This window comes from Tenebrio molitor, chromosome 5 (assembly GCF_963966145.1).
Source record: "Tenebrio molitor chromosome 5, icTenMoli1.1, whole genome shotgun sequence".
Taxonomy (NCBI): Eukaryota; Metazoa; Arthropoda; class Insecta; order Coleoptera; family Tenebrionidae; genus Tenebrio; species Tenebrio molitor.
The window spans coordinates 14,771,801-14,794,492 of record NC_091050.1 but is presented as its reverse complement, the minus strand read 5'-3'; the positions used below and the strand labels follow the sequence as shown (position 1 = coordinate 14,794,492).

The following is a 22,692-nucleotide window of genomic DNA, read 5'->3' as shown; positions in this document are numbered from 1 at the left end:
ACGGTTAATCAACTATTAAACCAACTCTTTTTCGAATTTTGGCGGTTTTTACGTCAAGGTCGCGCGACCGGAGCGCTCCCAGGCGGCTTGTCCGTCAACGAAAGCTCCCCTGCGATTGTGATGTCTTCTGAAAATACAGTGGAGGGTGGGAGTTATTTTCTATGTAATTATTGTGATAATCGAGTGAATGGTGCTTCATGCAGAATACTGATGTGTAATAAAGGAATATGTCCAGTTTGAAAATTGGTGAGTCCCGTTTTCCGAGCGATCAATTCACGTTTGGTTTTTTTTATTGTTTTGGTCCCACCCCCGTGAACCTAGTATGCTTCCCTCTGGAAGACGACTTCCTGGATCCGCTCCCGTCTCCCAGAACACATCGGTCGAATCGCCACTTCGATCTAGATCAAGTTTCGACTTTCTATCGTTTTTCATTCGAAGCAACGTTTATTGCATTTTAATTCTAGCATGAAGTTATATTTGTTTTCCGTTGTGTACACCGCCGGATCATCGCATTTCATTGTTGTAGCTGTAGAAGCATGAATGTCGGCTAGCACTAGATAGTTGTGCTTGTGGTCATGTTGGAGACCAGATCTGTTCGTGGTATGCCAGAACCGTCTTGGCAAACTAAGAATAATTACGGCGCTAAATCGTCCCCCCAATCGATGGCTGCACCAAATATCAGACATGGTTAGTGCCTAGCCCTAGACTAACCCCCGTCACTTGCGGCCCCCGCTCACTCTTCCCGTGTTCGCAGGCAAGACCGGTCAAGATGACATTTGCCATGTTGTGGCCAAGTATGACTATGCGGCACAAGGGCCCCAAGAGCTGGACCTCAGGAAGAACGAGCGGTATCTGCTCCTCGACGACTCCAAGCACTGGTGGAAGGTCCAGAACTCCAGGAACCAAGCCGGTTATGTGCCAAGCAACTATGTCAAAAAGGAAAAGCCCTCCCTCTTTGACAGTATCAAGAAAAAGGTAACGGTATGTTTGGGTTTGATTAATAGCACTAAAAATGGATGGGGAAATAAATGCGGGGCCGTAAAAGTTTTACTTGTTTAGATAAACGCCCGTTTGCGAGTCGTTTGGTCAAGGTTTAGCAGATGGATTGTTTGAGTCATCTTTTGTGGATTATTATTGCGACAGTTAACCATGAGATAATGGCAGATAAACCAAAATAAAATAGCAAAATTCCAGACTTCCACCATAATTAATCTCGCTTTTCGGTAAATATCGACGTCGATTACCGCGAAAACTTGAAGATCCTATCTTAAACGTAAATATCGCTTGGTAGGTATTTCAAAAATGCTAATTCCAACGTGCCAATCCTAATCTTAGATCTGATAAAAAAAAGATGATTCAGAATTCTGGAATTGAAGGTGCCAAACCAGCACTTTAGGTTTTCGATTGTGACAAAAAAGTTGCAAGGACGACTTAATCATAAACTTGGGAGTAATTGGTGATAACTCCGTTTGTAGAAATATATTTGCAAACTCTAGGCGAAATCAGAATCGCAACAAAAGTCGCTTTCTTTCTAACTGAAATTTGATCAAAATACAGTTAGTAGAATCAGAGCTGCAATTTTTTAGGTTGTGGGAAGTATTTTCTGTTCGTAATGAGTCATAATATTGATAACTGGAGTAATTGTTATTCTTTTATTTTATCATTGTTTTTTTAGGTTTTTTAGCAAACGATAAATCGTAATTTTAGATTTATAATTAGAACGATGTCATTTATAATTCGATACATTCGCAAACAAACCTTGAACGTAGCTATAATCGCAACGTCAAACTTCAGGTATTTTTCTTTCTGGCTACTTGGTCGCACACAAGAAGTAGTGTGAAGTATAATTGTCTAGCCATAAATATTTTTATAATTGTAATTTTATTACGGAGAAAAAGAATTTGTCTCTTCGTCAAGAGTTGCAAGAACGGCCTAGTCATAATTTCAAATCTGTTCCGGCTCCAGTTTGTTTGCAAAAACTCCGATTGCAACTTCAGATGTAATTTTTCTATTAATAACAAACTCTAGTCATAATCAGGCGTAAACGTGGATTAATGAGATCTAGATGTGTACTTTTTGTACACGCAGGATGTTATCGAATGTCAACAGGAACTGTTTACCATTATGTTCTTTACTATTTGCGCTTGATTTTGTCTAATTCGTTGTTATGTAATCTAAATAATCTAATCGATAACACTTGCATAGAAAAATATTAATATTTGCAGACAGGCCATCACAAGATAAAGTTTGTCAGTTGAGTCTAGTGCACTTTTCTGTCACAAAACAATTTTTCGGAAAATAAATTTGGAAATCTTTTGCCTCCAGGGCATAATGTGCGGGTGCGTTTGCAGGTAAAGAAAGGCGCCGGTTCGAAAACCCTCCCTTCGAACAACTCCCCTTCCCGAACGGTGGAATCCCCCAGCATGGCGCGCCGCCAAGCCGCCGACCCGTCGGAGGCGATCGGCACCGCCGTCGTCAAGTACAACTACCAGGCCCAGCAACCCGACGAACTGTCCCTGGTCAAAGGCTCCAGGATCCTGATCCTGGAGAAGAGCAACGACGGCTGGTGGCGGGGCCAGAGCGGCAACGTGGCGGGCTGGTTCCCATCGAATTATACTCAAGAAGAGGGCGACGCTGACGACACCCTCCACACGTACGCGATGGCCGAGAACGTGCTGGACATCGTCGTCGCCTTGTACGCCTTCTCGTCGACGAACGACCAGGAGTTGTCCTTTGAGAAGGGCGACCGACTGGAGATCCTGGACAGGCCACCGAGCGACCCCGAATGGTACAAAGCCAGAAATGCTCAAGGCCAAATAGGTTTAGTCCCCCGGAATTACCTGCAAGAGTTGTCCGAGTATCTGACGCAGCCGTACCTCGACCGGAAGCAGGAGCCGATGGAGAGGTCGCAAGTGTCGGTGGAGAAGCCCCATCTGGTGGATAAGCCGTGGTACTACGGCAACATCACCCGATACGTGTGTGATAATTTGCTGAATCAGCGAGGCCACGACGGAGACTTCCTCATAAGGGACAGCGAGACCAACGTAAGTGCGTCTTGTCAAAATCTGGGGAGTTTGGGAGCGGGGTGTGGCAGCACTGACACTTGTCACCTGTCATTCGAACCAAATGAAGTTCGAACGGTTGAATGAAAATGTGTTCTCGTTCAGGTGGGCGACTACTCGGTGTCCCTGAAGGCGCCGGGGAGGAACAAGCACTTCCGGGTGCACGTCGAGGGGGCGCTGTACTGCATCGGACAACGAAAATTTCATACGTTAGACCAACTCGTCGACCACTACCAGAGGGCGCCGATCTATACGAACAAACAAGGTGAAAAACTGTACCTAGTACGTCCATTACCAAAACCAACCAACGGATAACATTACTAAAGTCTGTAGAGTTGTTGGGGATTTTTTTAGGAAATGTGGTATGCTGTTTTTCGTTTGTCTTTGATTTTATTTTTTTATCTGTCAGAGTGACGTTAAATCTTCATATGATAGTAGCGAAACCCATGTGTATCTGGTCAAATGTTTATTTTGTATGTATCATATATATATTTTTTTCGTAAGTTATTTTAGTTAAGACATTATTATGTGACAGTTTATCTTTTTACGAGTACACGTTACGACAGCCGAGTCTCCCTTTGGTGGCGTGTTCGTCAGTAGAGGGCGCTCGCAATCTCAAATACCAGTACAGTAGTCTGAAGCACAACTAGTTCTCAGTAGTTCATAAACGAGTTCTGTGTAAACAAACAACTTTGTAAATGCAGCTTTTATATCGTCAATACTCTAATAAATAGGTGTAAGATGTGAGGAAAAGTATGTCGAATTGTTGATAGAAAATTGGTTGCTTCCTGAATTAGGCTCAGAAATTTACGCTGAAATTTGATCTGAACAAAATTAGGCGCCGCAGGCCGAATTCGGAACAAAATTTCAAAAGCCAAACGATTAGTTTAAGGATGGGATTATATTTTTTGTAATTACGGCCAAGAGTTTTGACTAGTGGTATTTTTTCTCCATTGTATTATATACATAACGTAATATAGGAAATTGATGTCAAAATTTTTGTGAGTTCGAATTATTTATAATAAATATATCGTCTGCCTCTCTCAAATTATTTACAGGAAATCATCTAACACGCCCGTTGTGTTGTTGTTGACAAGGAACTAATTGGATCTTTTACGTCTGTTGAAATTATTGCAAAGTTGGAATATTAAAAAGAATGTAAAACAGAATTTTTCTACTTTTTATATTATAATTACACATGTAAAAAGAATCATATCATAAAAGATAAAACGGTATGTAACCGCGCTTAGATAGCTTTCTCTGTAAATTATAAAATGTATCACTACAGGATTTTTCTTATTTCCGCACCTCGTTTACTTTCACTTAGGATCCAACAGGCAGTAGCGATAAAATTTCGGGTATCACATCACCACGAAAATCGTTTCCCTATTTTGGAATCGAATTTTAAACAAAGTCAACCATTTTTACAATGTGTAATGAACCGAAAGATGCAAGAAAAAATCTTTCGTAAAGCTACTAACGTAGAAATTACTTTCATTTTTTTTATTGAGGCAGATTTTGCAATAAAATCCGTGGACGCCATCCCAAATAGAGAAATGATTAACGTTAAGAAGTAACAAAGATTGTTGCCCAACAGGCTTATTTTAAAAGATCATATCCTAGTAGTATAAGGGCCCTTATGCACACTGCCTACTTCTAAGGAAAACACCCCGATTTTCAAGGGTAAACTGAAAAGCAGAAAAAATTGTGAAAATACCCCCGTTTTAAAGGTATATTTTAAAATTAACATTTTTCAAAGATTTTACTCTGTTATAGTAATAATAGAGGATTAGGATAATTATAGAACTACTTATATCAAAAATAGATAAAATTTATTTAAAAGAATCATATGAGTTGGAAAATTTGGTGTATGCCCAAACGGTATAAAAATGACCAAGTTTTAAAAATTCTACAAATTATTTGCTCGAATTTATGGGATTTATCGACGAAATAACGCCTGGCAAAGTTTGCCATGCGTTTTTATGGTATAAAAAACGCGATTATAAGAATCAGACGATTAATTAGTTTTATCTAATCCCGTGGGATAAATGACACTTATCCCACTCATTTGAGTGGAATAAGGAACTTCATTACCGGACGCATTTCATTACTCCACTCAGTGGGATAAGTGAGCTTCATTACCCCACTCAGTGGGATAAGTTAGTCATTATTCCACTGAGTGGTGTAATGAAACTGGCGCAAATAAATAAGATTTACCTTTTTTTTTTTAATTCGGGGCGGTCTTAGATAAAATTTTGTACATAACACGTGGGCTAAAGCATATTACAGGAAACTCGTGTGATTACAGATGAACTCGGGCTAACGCCCTCGTCATCAGCAATCTTACACTCGAGTCCTGTAATATTGCTTTTATCCCACTAATTGTGTAAATAACTATCATGAATTTGATGATATTTCGAATACATTAGTTAAATCTGATAAATTTGACTTGACAGTTTTTGGATTTAAATGTGGCCTTATCGATCAAATAATAATAGTTATTTACACAATTAGTGGGATAAAAGCAATATTACAGGATTCGAGTGTGAAGATTGCAGATGACGAGGGCGTTAGCCCGAGTTCATCTGTAATCATACGAGTTTCCTGTAATATGCTTTAGCCCACGTGTTATGTACAAAATTTTATCTAAGACCGCCCCGAATTTAAAAAAAAAGGTAAATCTTATTTATTTCCGCCAGTTTCATTACACCACTCAGTGGAATAATAACATACTTATCCCACTGAGTGGGGTAATGAAGCTCACTTATCCCACTGAGTGGAGTAATGAAATGCGTCCGGTAATGAAGTTCCTTATTCCACTCAAATTAGTGGGATAAGTGTTCATTTATCCCACGGGATTAGATAAATATACTTTATCTAATCCCGTGAGATAAATGACACTTATCCCACTCATTTGAGTGGAATAAGGAACTTCATTACTGGACATATTTCATTACTCCACTCAGTGGGATAAGTGAGCTTCTTTACCCCACTCAGTGGGATAAGTAAGTTATTATTCCACTGAGTGGTGTAATGAACCCTTTTTACCTTTTTTTTTGAATCCGGGGCGGTCTTAGATAAAATTTTGTACATAACACGTGGGCTTAAGCATATTACAGGAAACTTGTGTGATTGCAGATGAACTCGGGCTAACGCCCGCGTCATCTGCAATCTTCACACTCGGATCTTGTAATATTGCTTTTATCCCACTAATTGTGTAAATAACTATTATAATCATTCTATTTATTTAATTAAAAACTCGGTAAAATCTCGTCTACTTCATTTCCAAATAGATCTTTTCATCTATGATATTCATATTTGCAATTCTTAGAGATTCAACGACAGCATATATATAGTAATTAACATTTTGATAATCTTTTAATGTCCAATTAACTTCTAGTTCAGATGATTTTGTTTTACTAAATAAATTTTCATCATTTTCTTTTGTTACATCAAAAGCAACAACTAAATAGAGGTTACAAAAATCTTTATAGTTAACGCACGTACCTTCATCCAAATCTTTTTTATAATTACAAGAGGGGAATGCGGCATACAAGCGTTGTAAATCCTCATTATTCACTTGATATTCATAAGTAGGATGTTGGGTAGGTACCATTGATTTTAATATTTATTCTTTCTAAATTCATATTATAAAAAATCATCATTGTCTTGGTAAAATTATCGTTTCGTTCAGCTCTAGAAAAAACTATAAAAACTCTAGATATTTTATTTTGATTATTTACAACGCGCCAGTTTCCACTTCCAGAAGACCACAAATTACTATTGATGACGTCGTAACTCGAAAACAAATGACTACTTGGAATTTTCTTTGGTACTAAAACATGTACTTTTATAAACTAAAATTGACCTGTCCAAAGATTTTTTTGAAAAAAATTTTGTTTAATTTTTAATGAATTTATTCCATATTTTTGCCGCTCACGGTATAAATGGAAAGCAATATAGTAATCAATTTAAATGAAAATGGTATCTCCACTGTTTGTTGTACAGTAAACGGTGAAAAAATTGAATTTACTCTGACAGGAGATGAAGAAGTTGAATTGTTACGGAAGGTTACTGTTATTTTACTTACAAAATTACCTCCAGAAGAAGCGCATAAATAAATTCTTAAAATTCGTCTAATTAATTAAAAATAACAATCGTGTTCGACAATAAGTTGGACAATTCGTGCGAATTGCTCCATAATTATTCAAATATAACCATCTATCTAAACAATTTTTACAAAATATATGATTACATTTAGTTTTAACAGGTTGATCACATTTGGTACGACAAATGGGGCAGTCATCATCGATTTCTTCATTAACAAAATAGTATGAAAGTACTATTTTGTTTTTATCAACTCTATCTTATTTTTATCAATACGACTCCGCAGCCGAAGGGAACTCAGTTTATTGCTAACTAAATGGATTATTGTAAAATATGCAAAACAAAAACTAAATCCACTGGAAAACCAGAATTTATTGTAAAATATAAACGCTGGAGAAGAATATCAACTTGCAGAATTTGTCAATCAGTAAAAAATAATATTTCTAAATCACCTAAAGATATTTTAATTTTTGAATTATTTAAACCCTCTAGGAAAAAATATCCAACACGTCGCTTTCAACACAGAGGTATTGATGATACTTGGCAAATAGATATTTATGTTTTTTATAGACCAAAAGGAAAATCAGAAGATCCAAGCTATACTTTAAGATCAAAAACCTTAAAGTCAAAGGAGTCGAAGACGAAGCCGAATGATTTTAATAAATTTAAAAAGATCAATAAGGGATTTATCTATATTTTAGTTGCTGAAGACACCTTTTCTAAATTTGTATGGGTAGAACCTTTAAAAACTAAATCAGGATTAGAAGTAGCTAATGCGTTTTTAAAAATCATACAACAAGCGATTAAAGATAAACACAATCCACCGAAAAATTTACATGCTGATAGAGGAAAAGAGTTTTATAATAAAGATATGAGGATCGTTTTAAATAAATACAATATCAATCTTTATAGTACTGGAACAAAAAATAAAGCTTTCTTTGTTGAGAGGTTCAACTATACTTTAGGAAATAAATTCAAGCCAATATTATATGACAGTTTTGATTGGCTTTCGTTACTTCCAAAAATTATAAAATCTTATAACAATTCTTATCATACTACGATTAAAATGAAACCAAAAGATGTTAATAAAGAAAATGAAAGGCAGTTATTAGAAACCGTATATATGATTACATTAACAAATAAAAAACCAAAATTTGAAGTTGGTGTTAGAATTAGATTGTCTAATATGGTTGATATTTTTCGTAACAAATTAAAAACGAACTGGACTGAAGAAATATTCACAGTTGTAGAAAAACGCGTATATAATGTTTGGATTTATTTTGTTTCTGATCTTAACGGCGAAAAAATTAAAGAGGGTATATACGAAGCAGAAATGCAACTAACATTATTATAAGAATTATTGAAATAATACAAATAAAAATAAATATAATTTTTTTCTTTTCTTTTTTTAATTCCACAATCTTTAAGTTTGCCTTGATTAATAAATTCGCTGTGTTCATGAGGACTTTGTCTGTATTCATTTATTAACTAGAGAAAGAGTATTTGCTAAACGTCTTTTTGCTCGTTCCTTATTGTTATATCTAATAACAGGATTTTTGTTCAGTAACGCGTTTATTTTTTCTTCATCATAACTATTGACCTCTTTTAATTCTTGTTCCAATACATTAATTTTATTATCTTTATACTCAATTTCTTCGTCCATTTTTTCTATTGTTTCAACCGCAGCATTTCCTAATTCTTTTAAAATTCTGTTTTCCATATACAGTTGATTAGATGCTTTAACTTTATTACCAACAGATAAACTGTTAAACTCAATGCAGTCTTTTTTTATTCTATTTTGAATAATTTTTATCTGATTTTTGTCTGCAACATCAATTAGTGCCATTATTTATTAGATAGGGAATTCCGCTCATGAGCATGCGAAGCACTAGTCAAAGAAGTTGACCGAGTCAAGGAATTCATAGTCTTATCAAAAAAATTTTCAAATTCTTCTTCGGCCTGCGGAGCCGTCTGCCAGTCTTCATCTTTTATACTCCCAACGGCATGCTGAGCACTAGTCCCTTTCAGGGACGCTTTGTAATCTGATTGAGATGTGTTTGCTTTGTGTTTAGATTTAATTTGTTTCTGTTTTTTGTTATATTGTTCTATGTTGTTTGATGTTTTGTTATGTTTAATTAACGTTTCACCAGTGAGAAATTTTATTTGATTCCTAATTGTGTTTTCACCAATTTTATTCTGTTTAGCAAACTCTTTTAAGGTTATATTTTTAGAAGTAGGATCTCCTTTTTGTGCTAAAAAATTTAATGCTAATTGTCTTGATAGCATATTATTTAAATTCTTAACTGACGGAATACTAGACTCTGTTAACGTATAATCTTTTTTAATTATTATATTTATCTTTTGTTTAGCTGACTGTTCCCTTTTGGTATTATGAGTCATTTATTATGAAATAATATCTTTCTAATAAATGGAGAATAAAGATTGTCAGATTGATCATGAACAAACATCTCCGAATAATGAGTCGTTATTAAGAAAATGTTCCATTTGTCAAACCATAAAATCTCATTCAAATTTTGTTAAAAGTAAAAATCAGAAATATGGAATCGTTATGACTGTAAAAAAAGAGGAAATGATAAATTTTCTTGTAATATATGTTTTATGGATGTTCCGATACGATATAAAAAAAGACATTTCAAAAAAATATGGCATGAAAAATTAGAAAAATATATTAACGACTTAAAAGGATAATCTCATCCATAAATGTTTCTGAATATTTTTTTCCCTAATAAATGGGGCTCTCGAAAGATCAGCTTCGTAAAATGACCCTTGAGGAAATTATAAAACTTAATAAAGACAGTTCGTCTTCGACTCACGAGATAGCTTCGCTATCGAGTTCAGCGAAGCCTGGTGAAGCCAGCCCAGAGGCCAAGCCGAAGCCTCACCATGAGCCGTCCTCGATGGATAAATATTTTTTAACACCACGGACAAATAATGAGATTGTCATATATTATATAACGAGAGGATTGAAAATTCTCGATTATACGAGACGTGTTGCCCGGAAACACCACGAGATCGTAGATCGAGTGGTATTTCCGGCAACACGTCGAGTAATCGAGAATTTTCCATCCTCGAGTTGTATACGGGTAGACTATATCATGAATTAAATAAATAAATAAATAAATAAACAGGTTCCCCAAACCGACTGGGCGCATTCAGTAGCAGAGCGATTTAATGTGACGTTAATGTGACGGCTAGCGCAAAAAATTTTGTAAGTTAAGGCGGCGAGCGAAAATACAAAGGTTGGTATATGCGAATATACAAAGGTTCGTATATTCGAAATCGCCCTGGTTACTACAATAACCGCTGTAATACATGGTTACTAAAGAAAATCAAAGATTCTTATTGGTTTATAAAGTAATGAATGATATAGTCCTAAATAAACTAAATTTAAAAACATTCAAAACCATTGCAAAAAGACTGGGCTTAAGAAACTATTCACAATACAACTCGAAGACTAAATCAGACCTCATAAAATTAATTCTAAAAGAAGAGCTCGATGCTGGCGACTGGTTTAATAAATTAAGTAGACTCAATATTAAAAAATTAAAATCGATTGCTGAAAAACTAGTTATAAAAATAAAGCAAAATAGTAAAAAAACAGATCTAGTGAATCGAATTTCAGATAATGTAAACAATGAAAATTTAAATACTGTTCTTAAAGAAATCGGATCGCAAAGTTTAGAGGAATTATTAGATGAAACCATGTCAAAAAACGAATCGACTCAGAATACAACGATAAAAGAATTAAGAAAAATTGCTAAAGAAAAGAATATCAAAGGTTACTCTAAAATGAAGAAGGCAGAATTATTACAAAAAATTAACAACCAACCGTTCGCTTTCGAAGATAGTTATTTTACAGGGTTTTCAAAAAAATCTAAAATTAAAATAATAGAAACAAAAGCTGAATACACCAAAAAATGGAAGAAACATAAAGTTTACTATAAAGTTATATTATTGAAAGGGGAAGAATCATCCGAGTCTGATCTTTCAGACATAATTATGAAAAAAATTACTGCCATTAGAGAGGGATTAAATGAAATGATTAAAATAGTAAAACAGAAAAGAAATTTCAAAGAAGGAGATTTAATGAATATAGTGGTTAATCATCCTGATCTTTGGAATCCTATTTCCACAGGATTATCAAGAACTTCTGAAATTGACAATTTATTAAACAAAATTCAAAGTATCTTAACTTCAAATCAAGATTTAGATGTATACGGTTGTACATTTTATGCTGAAGTAGTTAATATGCCTAGAGGTGCTACTAATGCGAAAAGATTGCTAAATATAGCAGAAGACTCACGAACAAAGAAAAGCATAATACCGATAAAAAACAAAGATAATTTATGTTGTCCAAGAGCTGTTATTGTTGGATTAACTTATCATACAAATATTATAGGTACTTGGTACAGAATATGATCATAATGATATAAGATACATAAGAATGGGAAGAAATTTACAAACTACTTTAGCTCAAGAACTATGTAATCAACTTGGGGAATATAATAGAAATTATTTTACTTTAGATGATATTGCGAATATAGAAAGATTATTAAATATTCAAATAAAAATCGTAGCAGCCGAATGTTTTAATTCTATAATATATTCAGGACTTGAAAAAGATGTAAAAGTTTATTTATATAAAAATGGAAATCATTTCGATACAATCAAAAGTATGACAGGTTTGTAAGGTCAGTCTTATAATTGTGAAAAATGTGATAAACCATATCAAAATAAAGACGGACATAAATGCAAAACGAAGGATAAAATATGCGTAATGTGTTTCAAGTCTAATCACAAAGAAGACTCTTCAAAAAGAATATATTGTGAAAAATGTAATAGACATTGTTTTAATCAAAAATGTTTAGAAAATCATTCAGAAGTTTGTGAAAGATTTCATAAATGCTTAAAGTGTAATAAAATACTCAAAAGAGGTGATAAAATGGTTGACGAAGGTAAAAAAATGGTTGAAGAAGGAAATAAAATAATTGAAGAAGGAAATAACAAGAAGGGTAATCAAATCATCAAAAAAGGTAACAAAATGATAGGAGAGGGTAGTAAAGAACATAGATGTGGATGGGAAAAATGTCGAAATTGTTATAAAATTGTTATAAAATCAATTAATTTAAGAATTATTGATAGCAGTAATTTTGTTCAAGGACCTTTAAAAAACTTCCCCAAAACATTCGGTCTAAAAGAACTTAAAAAAGGTTATTTTCCACATTTCTTCAATACAACAGAAAATCAGAACTATATTGGAAAAATACCTGATACAAAATACTATGGTGTTAATTCTATGAAACCAAAAGAAAGAGAAGAGTTTTTAGAATGGCATAAACAAAAAAGAAAAGAATAGTATGTTATACGCCAAGGTAGAAAAGACATTTTTTTAAGCCGAGGGGAATAAAGAAGCGAGGCTTAAAATTGTCTTCTCTAGCGTGGTGTATATATTATTTTTTTCACTACTAGATCCGTTAAAACCCTTTCTAATAATAATTATTAATTAAATTTGTTTGTCCGATGCGACGATCCGAGTTCTCATTTTTCAACGGTTGCTATGAAAATTGAAAATCGTCTGTCTACGTTAACTAATAAAATCAAAGAAAATCTTTCGTTGCTAGGTGACGGCTGTTCATTATTGACCTTGGTTAATAATGAAAATTATTATTAACCTTGGGAGAGAAATTCTACTTCTGGGGTCGGTTCGAGAGTCAATAATGACGCCTTCTGAGACTAGTAGTGAAAAAAATTATTTGTTTGATTTTAAAAAAGAATTTTATGATTATTGTAATTCTGATGTTGATATATTAAGAAGAGGATGTCTTGAATTAAGAAATCAGTTTCTAGAAAGTGCTAATATAGATCCTTTTAGATATATTACTATTGCAGGTGTTTGCTTGGCTATATATAGATCAAAATATATTAAGAAAGATACAATAGCTGTTGTTGATAATCCGAAAAAAGATCAATATTCTCAACAATCAATTTCATGGTTAAATAGTTTTCATAATCCAAATATAAAACACGCATTAAACAATGGTGAAGTGAAAATATGTGGATCAAAAGTTGACGGATTTGATAAAAAATCCAATACTGTTTACCAATATCACGGGTGTTTTTGGCATGGTTGTACTAAATGTTATAGTTCAGATTTTATTAATAATAAGATTAAAACAACTATCGAAGATCTTTATGAGAAATCAATAGAAAGAAGCGAGGAATTAAAAAAAGCTGGTTATAACTTAATAGAAATGTGGGAATGTGAGTGGACGAAGTCAAAAGAATATAAGAAAGAAAATAACAAATTGAAGAAGAAATTAAGGAATTGGAAGAACTTAGTCCTAGAAAGGCATTCTTTGGAGGAAGAACGAATGCAACAAAATTGCGCGTTAAGGGGAAGAAAATGAAATATGTATATAGATATTTGCAGTTTATATCCAACAATACAATGTTACGATGATTATCCAGTTGGACATCCTACTAAAATATTCAAACCTCGTACGTATAATTCAGATTGGTATGGTTTAATAAAATGTGCAATTTTACCACCAAAAGGTTTGTATCATCCCGTTTTACCTGTTAAAAATAAAACCAAATCTGGTGATGAAAAACTAACATTTCCATTATGTCAATTGTGCGCAAAATTAAATAATCAAAAAGATAAATGTTCTCATACGGAATCTCAAAGAATTATCAGAGGAACCTGGTGTACCAACGAAGTAAAAAAAGCAATTGAAAAGGGTTACAAAATAATAACTATTGATGAGGTTTGACATTTTTACGAAAAATCATCAAATTTATTTAAAGGATATGTGAAAGCGTTTATGAAAATTAAATTAGAAACAAGCCCTTGGCAGGATGATTTTGAATCAGAAGAAGAATATAGAAAAGCTGTAAAAGAAAATCTAGGTATTGAATTGGGTAAAATAGAAAATAACCCTGGAAAGAGGGCCGTTGCGAAAATATGCTTAAATTCCTTATGGGGTAAATTTGGGCAAAGACAAAATATGGGTGTAACAGAATATGTTACAGATGTTAAAAGGTTTTATGAAATTTTATTAGACGAGAAACTTGATAATATACGTATAAACGATATAAATGAAAATATGTTACAAATTGATTATAAGTTAAAAGATTGCTATATAGAAAATGATTTCAATACCAATATATTTATAGCTGTTTTTACAACTGCAAACGCAAGACTAAGATTATACGAAATGTTAGATAAATTAGGAAAAAGCGTAGCATATTATGATACAGATAGTATTGTATATATAGATGATGGAAAAAACACTGTTAAAACAGGATGTCTATTGGGACATTGGACAGACGAATTAGGTAAAGGCGTATGGATAATAGACTGGATATCAACAGGCCCAAAAAGTTATTGTTATAAGACTAATACAGCTAAAGTTGTTTGTAGAATAAAAGGATTTACGTTAAATTATGAAACGTCCGAAAAGATTAATTCCGATAGTATAAATAATATTTTAGAATACAAAGACAAAAAAATCAGTACACAATATAATCGAATTACCAGAGATTCTAAAACTAAAAAACTTTTAAATAAAATAGAAACAAAAGAATTTGGTTTTGTTTATGACAAGAGAATTATTCTAGAAAACTTTGATACATTACCATTTGGATATTAATCCTTATATTATTTTCTCCCTAAATGAACTATTTTGAATTTACCGCTTAACAAATTAGTTTCTTATAGTTTGGGAGCTGATTGATATATTGTCGTCAAAATTTCATGTATTCGGATTAATTGTTAAATTTTGTATAATTATGATGAAGCTTTAGCAGTCTGGGATGTAGAAAATGAGAACGAAAGACCAACAATTCCACAATTTCAGAAGAATTGGGATAATATCAATATCAAAAGAATAATTGACAATGACTTAATCTTTAATTCATCTAGGGACTTGGCTCGTTTTAAGGCTTTGCAATGCAGAGAATCAGGATCTTGGTTACATGCAATACCTTCTCCTAATATTGGTACTCTTTTAGATAACACTTCCTTCCAAGTTTGTATTGGTTTAAGATTGGGTTGTAATCTTTGTACACCTCATATTTGCAAATGCAATGCGAAAGTTGATGAAATTGGTATTCACGGTCTAAGTTGTTCCAAAAGCAGTGGTAGATTTTCAAGACACACTGAAATTAATTCTATTATCAACCGGTCTTTGACTTCTATTCATGTTAATTCAACTTTAGAACCAAACGGACTATCTCGTGATGACGGAAAACGCCCTGATGGGATGACTTTAATACCGTGGAATAAAGGTCAACCTTTGGTTTGGGACGTTACTGTCGTAGATACACTTGCAGACAGTTACGTATTGAAAACATCTGAAGTCTCAGGTTTTGCCGCTGAAATGGCTTGCAAACGCAAACATAACAAATATCGTTCAATTATTTCGTCAAACTACATATTTAAAGGTTTAGCCTTTGAAACCTTAGGCCCTTGGTGCAAAGAAACAATAGATTTTATTAATGTCATCGGAGACCGTCTTATCGCGGAATCAGGGGATTCAAAATCTAAGAAATTCCTTTTTGAGAGGATTTCCCTTGCCATTCAACGTGGAAACGCTGCAAGCATTCGGGGCACTTTTCCAGATTCCGCATTATTATCGGAAATTTTCGCATTGTAAATTAAAAATGTTATTTTATGTTAAATTTTAATAAATTTATCGACAAAATTTTTTGTGCTTAAGTTAATGTTTAGAATTTATATTTTTTATATCGTCAACATTTTTATGAACTTGAGTTAATGCGTGGGATTTTATTTTAACCCGGACGAAGTCAAGAGCATGCAGCTGGGATGATTAACTATCGAGCCCCAGGTGGGTCGTAAATGTCATAATTATCACACTTCTGCATTTAAAACTGTTTTTCCACTCTCTACATGGTAAGTACGTTGTTATGACATTGATTTGGTGGATGTAGGTACAACTTTTTTGACCTACCGTTGGTTACTATTAACGACGGGATGTAAGTAACCACTTACCTCCCTCGGGGAAATAAGTGACAAAAATTAAACCAAACAAAACACTAATATGCCTTATGGTAACGTTTATTCGATTTCTGTGGCAGGGGGAAGGAACATGAAGCGTTTGCAGCCTCAGCAACTTCCATTTCTCTTTTAATTTTGTTCAAATTCATTTTACAAACTTTTGACACGACGCTTTTAATATTGACGTTTTGTGTGATGAAAGTCGTAGCAACCGGCAACAGACATGCTAATATTTTATTCAAATATTTCAAATAAATTTATCAAAAAGAAAGTATGCAGTTCAAAATAACTTTGAGAGTGGAAAAAATATTATAAACAATTCGGGAGGTAACTAATTTAACCAGTCTCGGACTCTATTGCTACCCCTCGCTATCGCTCGGGGGCAAACTTGTCCTCGACAGGTAAATATTAGTTACCTCCCTTAATGTTTAAATAACTATTAGTTTTAGTTTTTGGAGGCATTCTGTAACACACCGCCGAATAATAAAGAGCTGATTTTGATGTTTAACGTTTTCTTTCGTTTAAAATATAATTAATTCCCTATATCAGAAGTGGGATCGTTCGAGTGTTGTGCGAAAAACTGTTGTGGTTGTGATTGTGATAAAGAAAAATACATCATTATATGTATATTTTTATCTATTTTAATTTTTAAATGCATTCAATATCGTCAATGTTGAACAAGTGAACTAAATGAAAAAAATTGAAAAAAACTCGAAAAAAGTTATTGGACTCTCCTTCAGCAACGCCACTGCCGTCTTGCTATTTAGGGATTTTTGTACGGTAAAGTTTTTTTGTCGCGAGATTTTCTCTCATGGTAAACCAGGTAAACCTAACTAAACCATCACTGTAAACCAACAGCTAAACAGCGTAAACGTGTTCTGTGGCTTAAACTAGCATAAGCAGCTCAACGAATATTTATTGAACTGGTTGAAACAGTAAGTAATTTTAAAATTATATTATTTTCTACTTGATTTTTTGACGGCGGTTAGAATCTCTGTTATTATTTTAGGTTAGCTTAAAATGACAACAAAAGTTTATGGTGTAGATATGGAGGTCCTACAAAAACTGTATCAGTTCCAGTTTTTGTTAAAGAAAAGAAAATTTAGAATAGTCGACAAAATGGTGGACTTCATAAATTACGGTCAAGTAGTTAGTGAGAAAGAAGAAATCCCATCAATAAAAGAAGTATCCGTGACACATGATACTATATTAGTGGCGTCCATACCAATATCAAAATTTACCATCCGTAAAATGGAAACAAATCCGGAGAAACCGGGGAACAAACAAGTTACGATAAGGTTTAAAAATCCATCTTGGGGCATCGGTAATTTTCTCTGCATTGACTTCAACAATTTCAAAAGTAAAAATGATTTCGTCAATGCTGTGGGCGAAATAGACACAGACAAAAGGTGAGACAACTCAAAACAATTAAATTGTATTTATGATCATTCTTGCAGTTCCTCTGAAGATGACAAACCGCCAACCACTTCAGACGATTCCAATTAAATAAAATTAAATACCTTCTTTAAATAATAAAATAAATAATAATAATAAGAAATTAATATTCAGGCCTCTCATGCATGGCTTAAGAAATCAAATATTCACCCTGAGACAAGATCGTGTTATAAATACAAGAAATTATAAAAAACACATATGCGGTTTACAATCGATAATTGATAAATGTAGGATTTGCGGAACTGAAGGGGAAACAATTGAACACATCATTTCTTCTTGCACCGTTTTGGCTCAAAGCGAATATAAAAAACGTCACGATATATTCGCTAAAATTATACAGATGAATTTAGCTGTTAAATTCAATTTATTAAAGAATACACAACCACATTATAGTTATACACCAGAAAGTTGTTTGGAAAATGACAGTTACAAGTTATATTTTGATAGAACAATTTTAACTGACATTCATATTAAGCATAACAGACCAGACATTATAATTTTAAATAAACAACAAAAGCAAGCATATCTTTTAGATATAGCTGTTCCAAATTCACATAATATAACACAGACATATAACACAAAAATTAATAAATATTTAGAGCTGTCCGTTGCAATGAGAAATCTTTGGTGTTTAGAAAAAATTTCGATTTTACCACTTGTAATTTCAGCAACGGGAATAGTACCGCAGTCTCTTTTTAAAAATTTAAAAATTCTGGATTTAGATAACACATTGGTAGTTGAAATTCAAAAAGGTGTATTATTATACTCATGTCACATCGTGAGGAAATTCCTTAACATTGACACAGAACATAATACACAACAAAGTCAAAATGCGGAGATGAGACGCCGGTAATTATGTTGATAAGCACTGCACTATTACTTGATAGTAATATCCGTAATAGTGTATGTACTCCGGCAAAATTGCCGTGCCGCCGGGTGGAGGTGGGATAGTATAACCAGAAAGTTGTTTAGAAAATGACAATTACAAATTATATTTTGATCGCACAGTTTTAACTGACATTCACATTCAGCATAACAGACCAGACATTATTATTTTAAATAAACCACAAAAGCAAGCATATCTTTTAGATATAGCTGTTCCAAATTCACACAATATAACACAGACATATAATACAAAAATTAATAAATATTTAGAACTATCCGTTGCTATGAGAAATCTTTGGTGTTTAGAAAAAATTTCGATTTTACCATTTATAATTTCAGCAACAGGAATAGTACCGCAATCTCTTTTTAAAAATTTAAAAATTTTGGACTTAGAGAACACATTGGTGGTTGAAATTAAAAAAGGTATATTATTATACTCATGTCACATCGTGAGGAAATTCCTTAACATTGACACAGAACATAAAACACAAAAAAGTCAAAATGTGGAGGCGAGACGCCGGTAATTATGTTGATAAGCACTGCACTATTACTTGATAGTATTATCCGTAATAGTGTATGTACTCCGGCAAAATTGCCGTGCCGCCGGGTGGAGGTGGGCCGGGTGGAGGTGGGATACGAAAATAACTGATACTGTTTTTACCTAACCTAACATAACTAATTTTTCTTTCGCTGTGTGAATATTAATTACAGTGGAACTGGTGAAAATCTATTGTATACCTACTCCTTTTTTAGATCAGATGAAAAGAAATTAAAGTAATGAGTAATTTGTATATATTGGCTCATGTAGCTAACTGCAACTTAATATCCCTCTCATTAAAATATATTTGGGTTATATAAATAGAAGGCACCATAAGTACCATAAATATAAATTTCTTTATCTATTTTTGACTTTAAAGTTGAACTGTTGTGCTGAACAGGCCCCCATATAGTACAAACTTCAAAGCAGGAAAAAATCGCATATAATCCTAATTTAATAATAAATAGTTTTTACATCAATTTTCTTTTAAAGTCGTTATCCTTATAAAGCAGGGCAGGACTGTGAATTCATGGACGTAGTCCACTCATGAGCGAAACGAATTCGCTTAGATGAAACCTTATTCATTTTTGTGCTCAAGTGGCCCAATGGAAAAACAGGGTAAAATCTTTGAAAAATGTTAATTTTAAAATATACCTTATAATCGGGGTGTTTTTACGATTTTTTCTGCTTTTCTGTTAACCCTTGAAAATCGGGGTGTTTTCCTTAGAAGTAGGCAGTGTGCATAGGGGCCCTTATACTACGTACTTATCCTTTTCAGTTCATGTGTCATGATTGACTATGTAATCTTAATAATATTGAAATGTGAAAAACATTAGAGGACAGTAGGTAAATAAAAAAGAAAATGATCCATTTTGCACTTTGTATTATTGAGCAATTAATTTATCCATTTGTTCCAAGAGTAAATAATTTTTTGCGGTAGGGTAGGCTCTTGCATGCTCTGGCGCTGCTTTAGCTTAACCTGGTAAATGATTAGCAGTTTAAGTAAAAAGTAATGAGGGTCTTTATCACAGACCAATAACGAATTAAGACTGTTAAAGTCCATATAAAACCCAGAGTATAGGATAGAGGGGAAGCAGAAATACCTATAATAAAAATATAAGTGTAAGTGACGACCTCTGGTGTTTAAGGCTCATAACTATTCAGTTCATAGCATTTATTTATTATTTCTCTCTGGTTCATAGGCTGCTAAGGGAAAACGGAGAGCGGGAGGAACAGTTTATTCATTATTTGTAAAATTTTAAAAAGACAATGGTGTTGCAAAAAAGAATGCATGCAACCAAGTGCAACTTATGCATAACTTCCCATGAAAAAAGAAGTGGTCCATCATGTTGATGTTGCATAAATAAATATTTGTGTCGTTGACCTTGTCAAGAACAAAAAAAATTCAAATGTCAAAAATGAGAGATATTTATCATGTGTAGCTCTTCGTTGGTTGTAATTAGCGATCACTATTTTTTTCTCGCCAGCTTTGGATTTCTGGTGTTTAGACCACATGTTTACGCCAGTCCCTCAAATGACAAAACAAATTTAATTTTATCTGATACACTAATGCAATTATCGCAATTTGGACGTTTGTTTACTGTTTGTTAACGGCGTTTATGTGAGGCCACCTCAACAGTCTCACCTTACTTGTAATAAACAATCCAGTTGTTCAATTTTTCCACTAAGAGATGAACTGGAAACAACGCCAGATTATCGTATATTTTGCCACAATAATCCAATTACACTGACGAACCATCTTTTCGTGGCTAACGCGCTAATTTAATCGCGTTACGAAGCCCTAAAGTCGCCTTATAAAAATCAAAAGAACAGAAAACTTCCACCATTTCTTGTGGAACCGTCCGAGGAGATCACCATGGTGTACAACTTCAGAGTGTTCAAAAAACAATCCCCGAATGCCAAACTCACGCTGTATTTGGGGAAGCGCGACTTCGTCGACCACATTTCCGGAGTGGAACCAGTCGGTAAGTCCCTGGGGCACAGATGTACAAAACCTAGGTTGTCGTGTGGCGCAGATGGCGTCGTCGTCCTCGACGGTGACTACAAAGACCGCAAAGTCTTCGGCCAGATAATCTGCAGCTTCCGCTACGGCCGCGAAGAGGACGAGGTGATGGGCCTCAACTTCCAAAAGGACCTCCACCTGAACTCCCAGCAGATCTACCCCGCCCCCGACAAGCAAAACCTGACCAAGCTGCAGGACCGCCTCATCAAAAAACTGGGCCCCAATTGTTACCCCTTCGTGTTCACCTTGCCCCCCAACGCTCCCGCCTCGGTCACGCTCCAGCCCGGCCTCGAGGACGAGGGGCAGCCCTGCGGGGTGCACTACTACGTCAAGCTCTTCGTCGGAGAGAGCGAGACAGACAGGTCCCACAAGCGGAGCACCGTCTCGATGGCAATCCGGAAGGTGCAATACGCGCCGTCGAAACAGGGCCGCCAGCCGTGCACGGTGGTGCGGAAGGACTTCATGCTGAGCCCCGGGGAACTGGAGCTGGAGGTGACGCTGGACAAGCAGCTGTACCACCACGGGGAGAAGATCGCGACGAACATCTGCATCCGGAACAACAGCAACAAAGTGGTGAAGAAGCTGAAGGTGATGGTGCAGCAGGGGGTCGACGTGGTGCTCTTCCAGAACGGCCAGTACAGGTCGACGGTGGCGAGCGTCGAGACACAGTAGGTCGCAGGGTTGGCACACGCTGGTTCTAATCGGGGGAGTTGCAGGGAAGGGTGTCCCATCCAGCCCGGTTCCAGTCTACAGAAGGTCGTCTTCTTGGTGCCTCTTCTGTCGTCCAACAAAGACCGCAGAGGGGTGGCTCTCGACGGTCAGCTCAAGCGACAAGAAACCAATCTAGCCTCGACAACGCTGTAACTTGTTCGTTCTTGTGTTGCCGTCGTTACTGTCACTTTTTACAGTTTGGCGTCTCCCGATCAGCGCGACGCCTTCGGGATCATCGTCTCGTACGCGGTCAAGGTTAAACTGTATTTGGGGGCTCTGGGTGGAGAGTTATCGGCAGAACTGCCCTTCATTTTGATGCACCCAAAGGTAGTCGGTATAGGGGTTGTGGCAGTTTCTCATTTGTCTTTTGCAGCCTGATAATAGAGGGAAAGTCATTCACGCCGATAGCCAGGCGGATGTGGAGATGTTCAAGCAAGATACGATTGACAACGACATCGACGAGTAGGTACTCCTTCGCTGATTATGCGTTTATTTATGTAAACCCCAAGTTAAGTAATCAATACTGCTTTAAGGAAGTGTCGTTTCGATCAGTGGAGCGCGACTAAAAAGATTACATTGTTATAACTATATGATATATGGATGTTCACGCTGTTAAACCAAAGCTTTGTTGTTGTGTCTTGAGCACAACTCGTGGTCAATTGAAATAAATATGATTTAGTTGTTGAATTAAAAAATGTAGATTTTGATTAGTGACAATGAAGATATTTTTAATGACGTGTGTGATAGACTAGATCTCTATGTTACCGACATCGAAGCAAGCAGACATTGAAGTGTTCACGGAAGCATTTTCGTGCACAAAATAATGAGATGATCACTATTTTGAAAAAAAAAAAAACTGCCACAGACGAAT

General features: G+C 34.9%; 2 protein-coding genes across 6 annotated transcripts; both read left to right on the top strand.

The window, feature by feature from the left end:
- The first annotated feature begins 78 nt into the window (after positions 1 to 78).
- Positions 79 to 4,349, top strand: dock (SH2/SH3 adaptor protein dock). Of its 5 annotated transcripts, none has more exons than XM_069047724.1 (5): positions 84 to 246; positions 530 to 687; positions 755 to 981; positions 2,352 to 3,044; positions 3,168 to 4,349. In XM_069047724.1, the coding sequence occupies exons 2-5, from the start codon at positions 576 to 578 to the stop codon at positions 3,375 to 3,377; spliced, it is 1,242 nt and encodes a 413-aa protein (XP_068903825.1). In that variant the 5' UTR covers positions 84 to 246; positions 530 to 575; the 3' UTR covers positions 3,378 to 4,349. The 5 variants fall into 5 exon arrangements, with proteins under 5 accessions (XP_068903827.1, XP_068903825.1, XP_068903826.1 ...); XM_069047725.1 differs by having other exon boundaries at positions 527 to 687; positions 755 to 975; XM_069047722.1 differs by having other exon boundaries at positions 527 to 687.
- Positions 4,350 to 16,943: 12,594 nt separating this feature from the next.
- Positions 16,944 to 22,538, top strand: Arr1 (arrestin 1). The gene is made up of 7 exons (XM_069047951.1): positions 16,944 to 17,144; positions 17,219 to 17,618; positions 17,667 to 21,072; positions 21,124 to 21,778; positions 21,827 to 21,970; positions 22,019 to 22,148; positions 22,195 to 22,538. The coding sequence occupies exons 3-7, from the start codon at positions 20,964 to 20,966 to the stop codon at positions 22,285 to 22,287; spliced, it is 1,131 nt and encodes a 376-aa protein (XP_068904052.1). The 5' UTR covers positions 16,944 to 17,144; positions 17,219 to 17,618; positions 17,667 to 20,963; the 3' UTR covers positions 22,288 to 22,538.
- Positions 22,539 to 22,692: the final 154 nt, after the last annotated feature.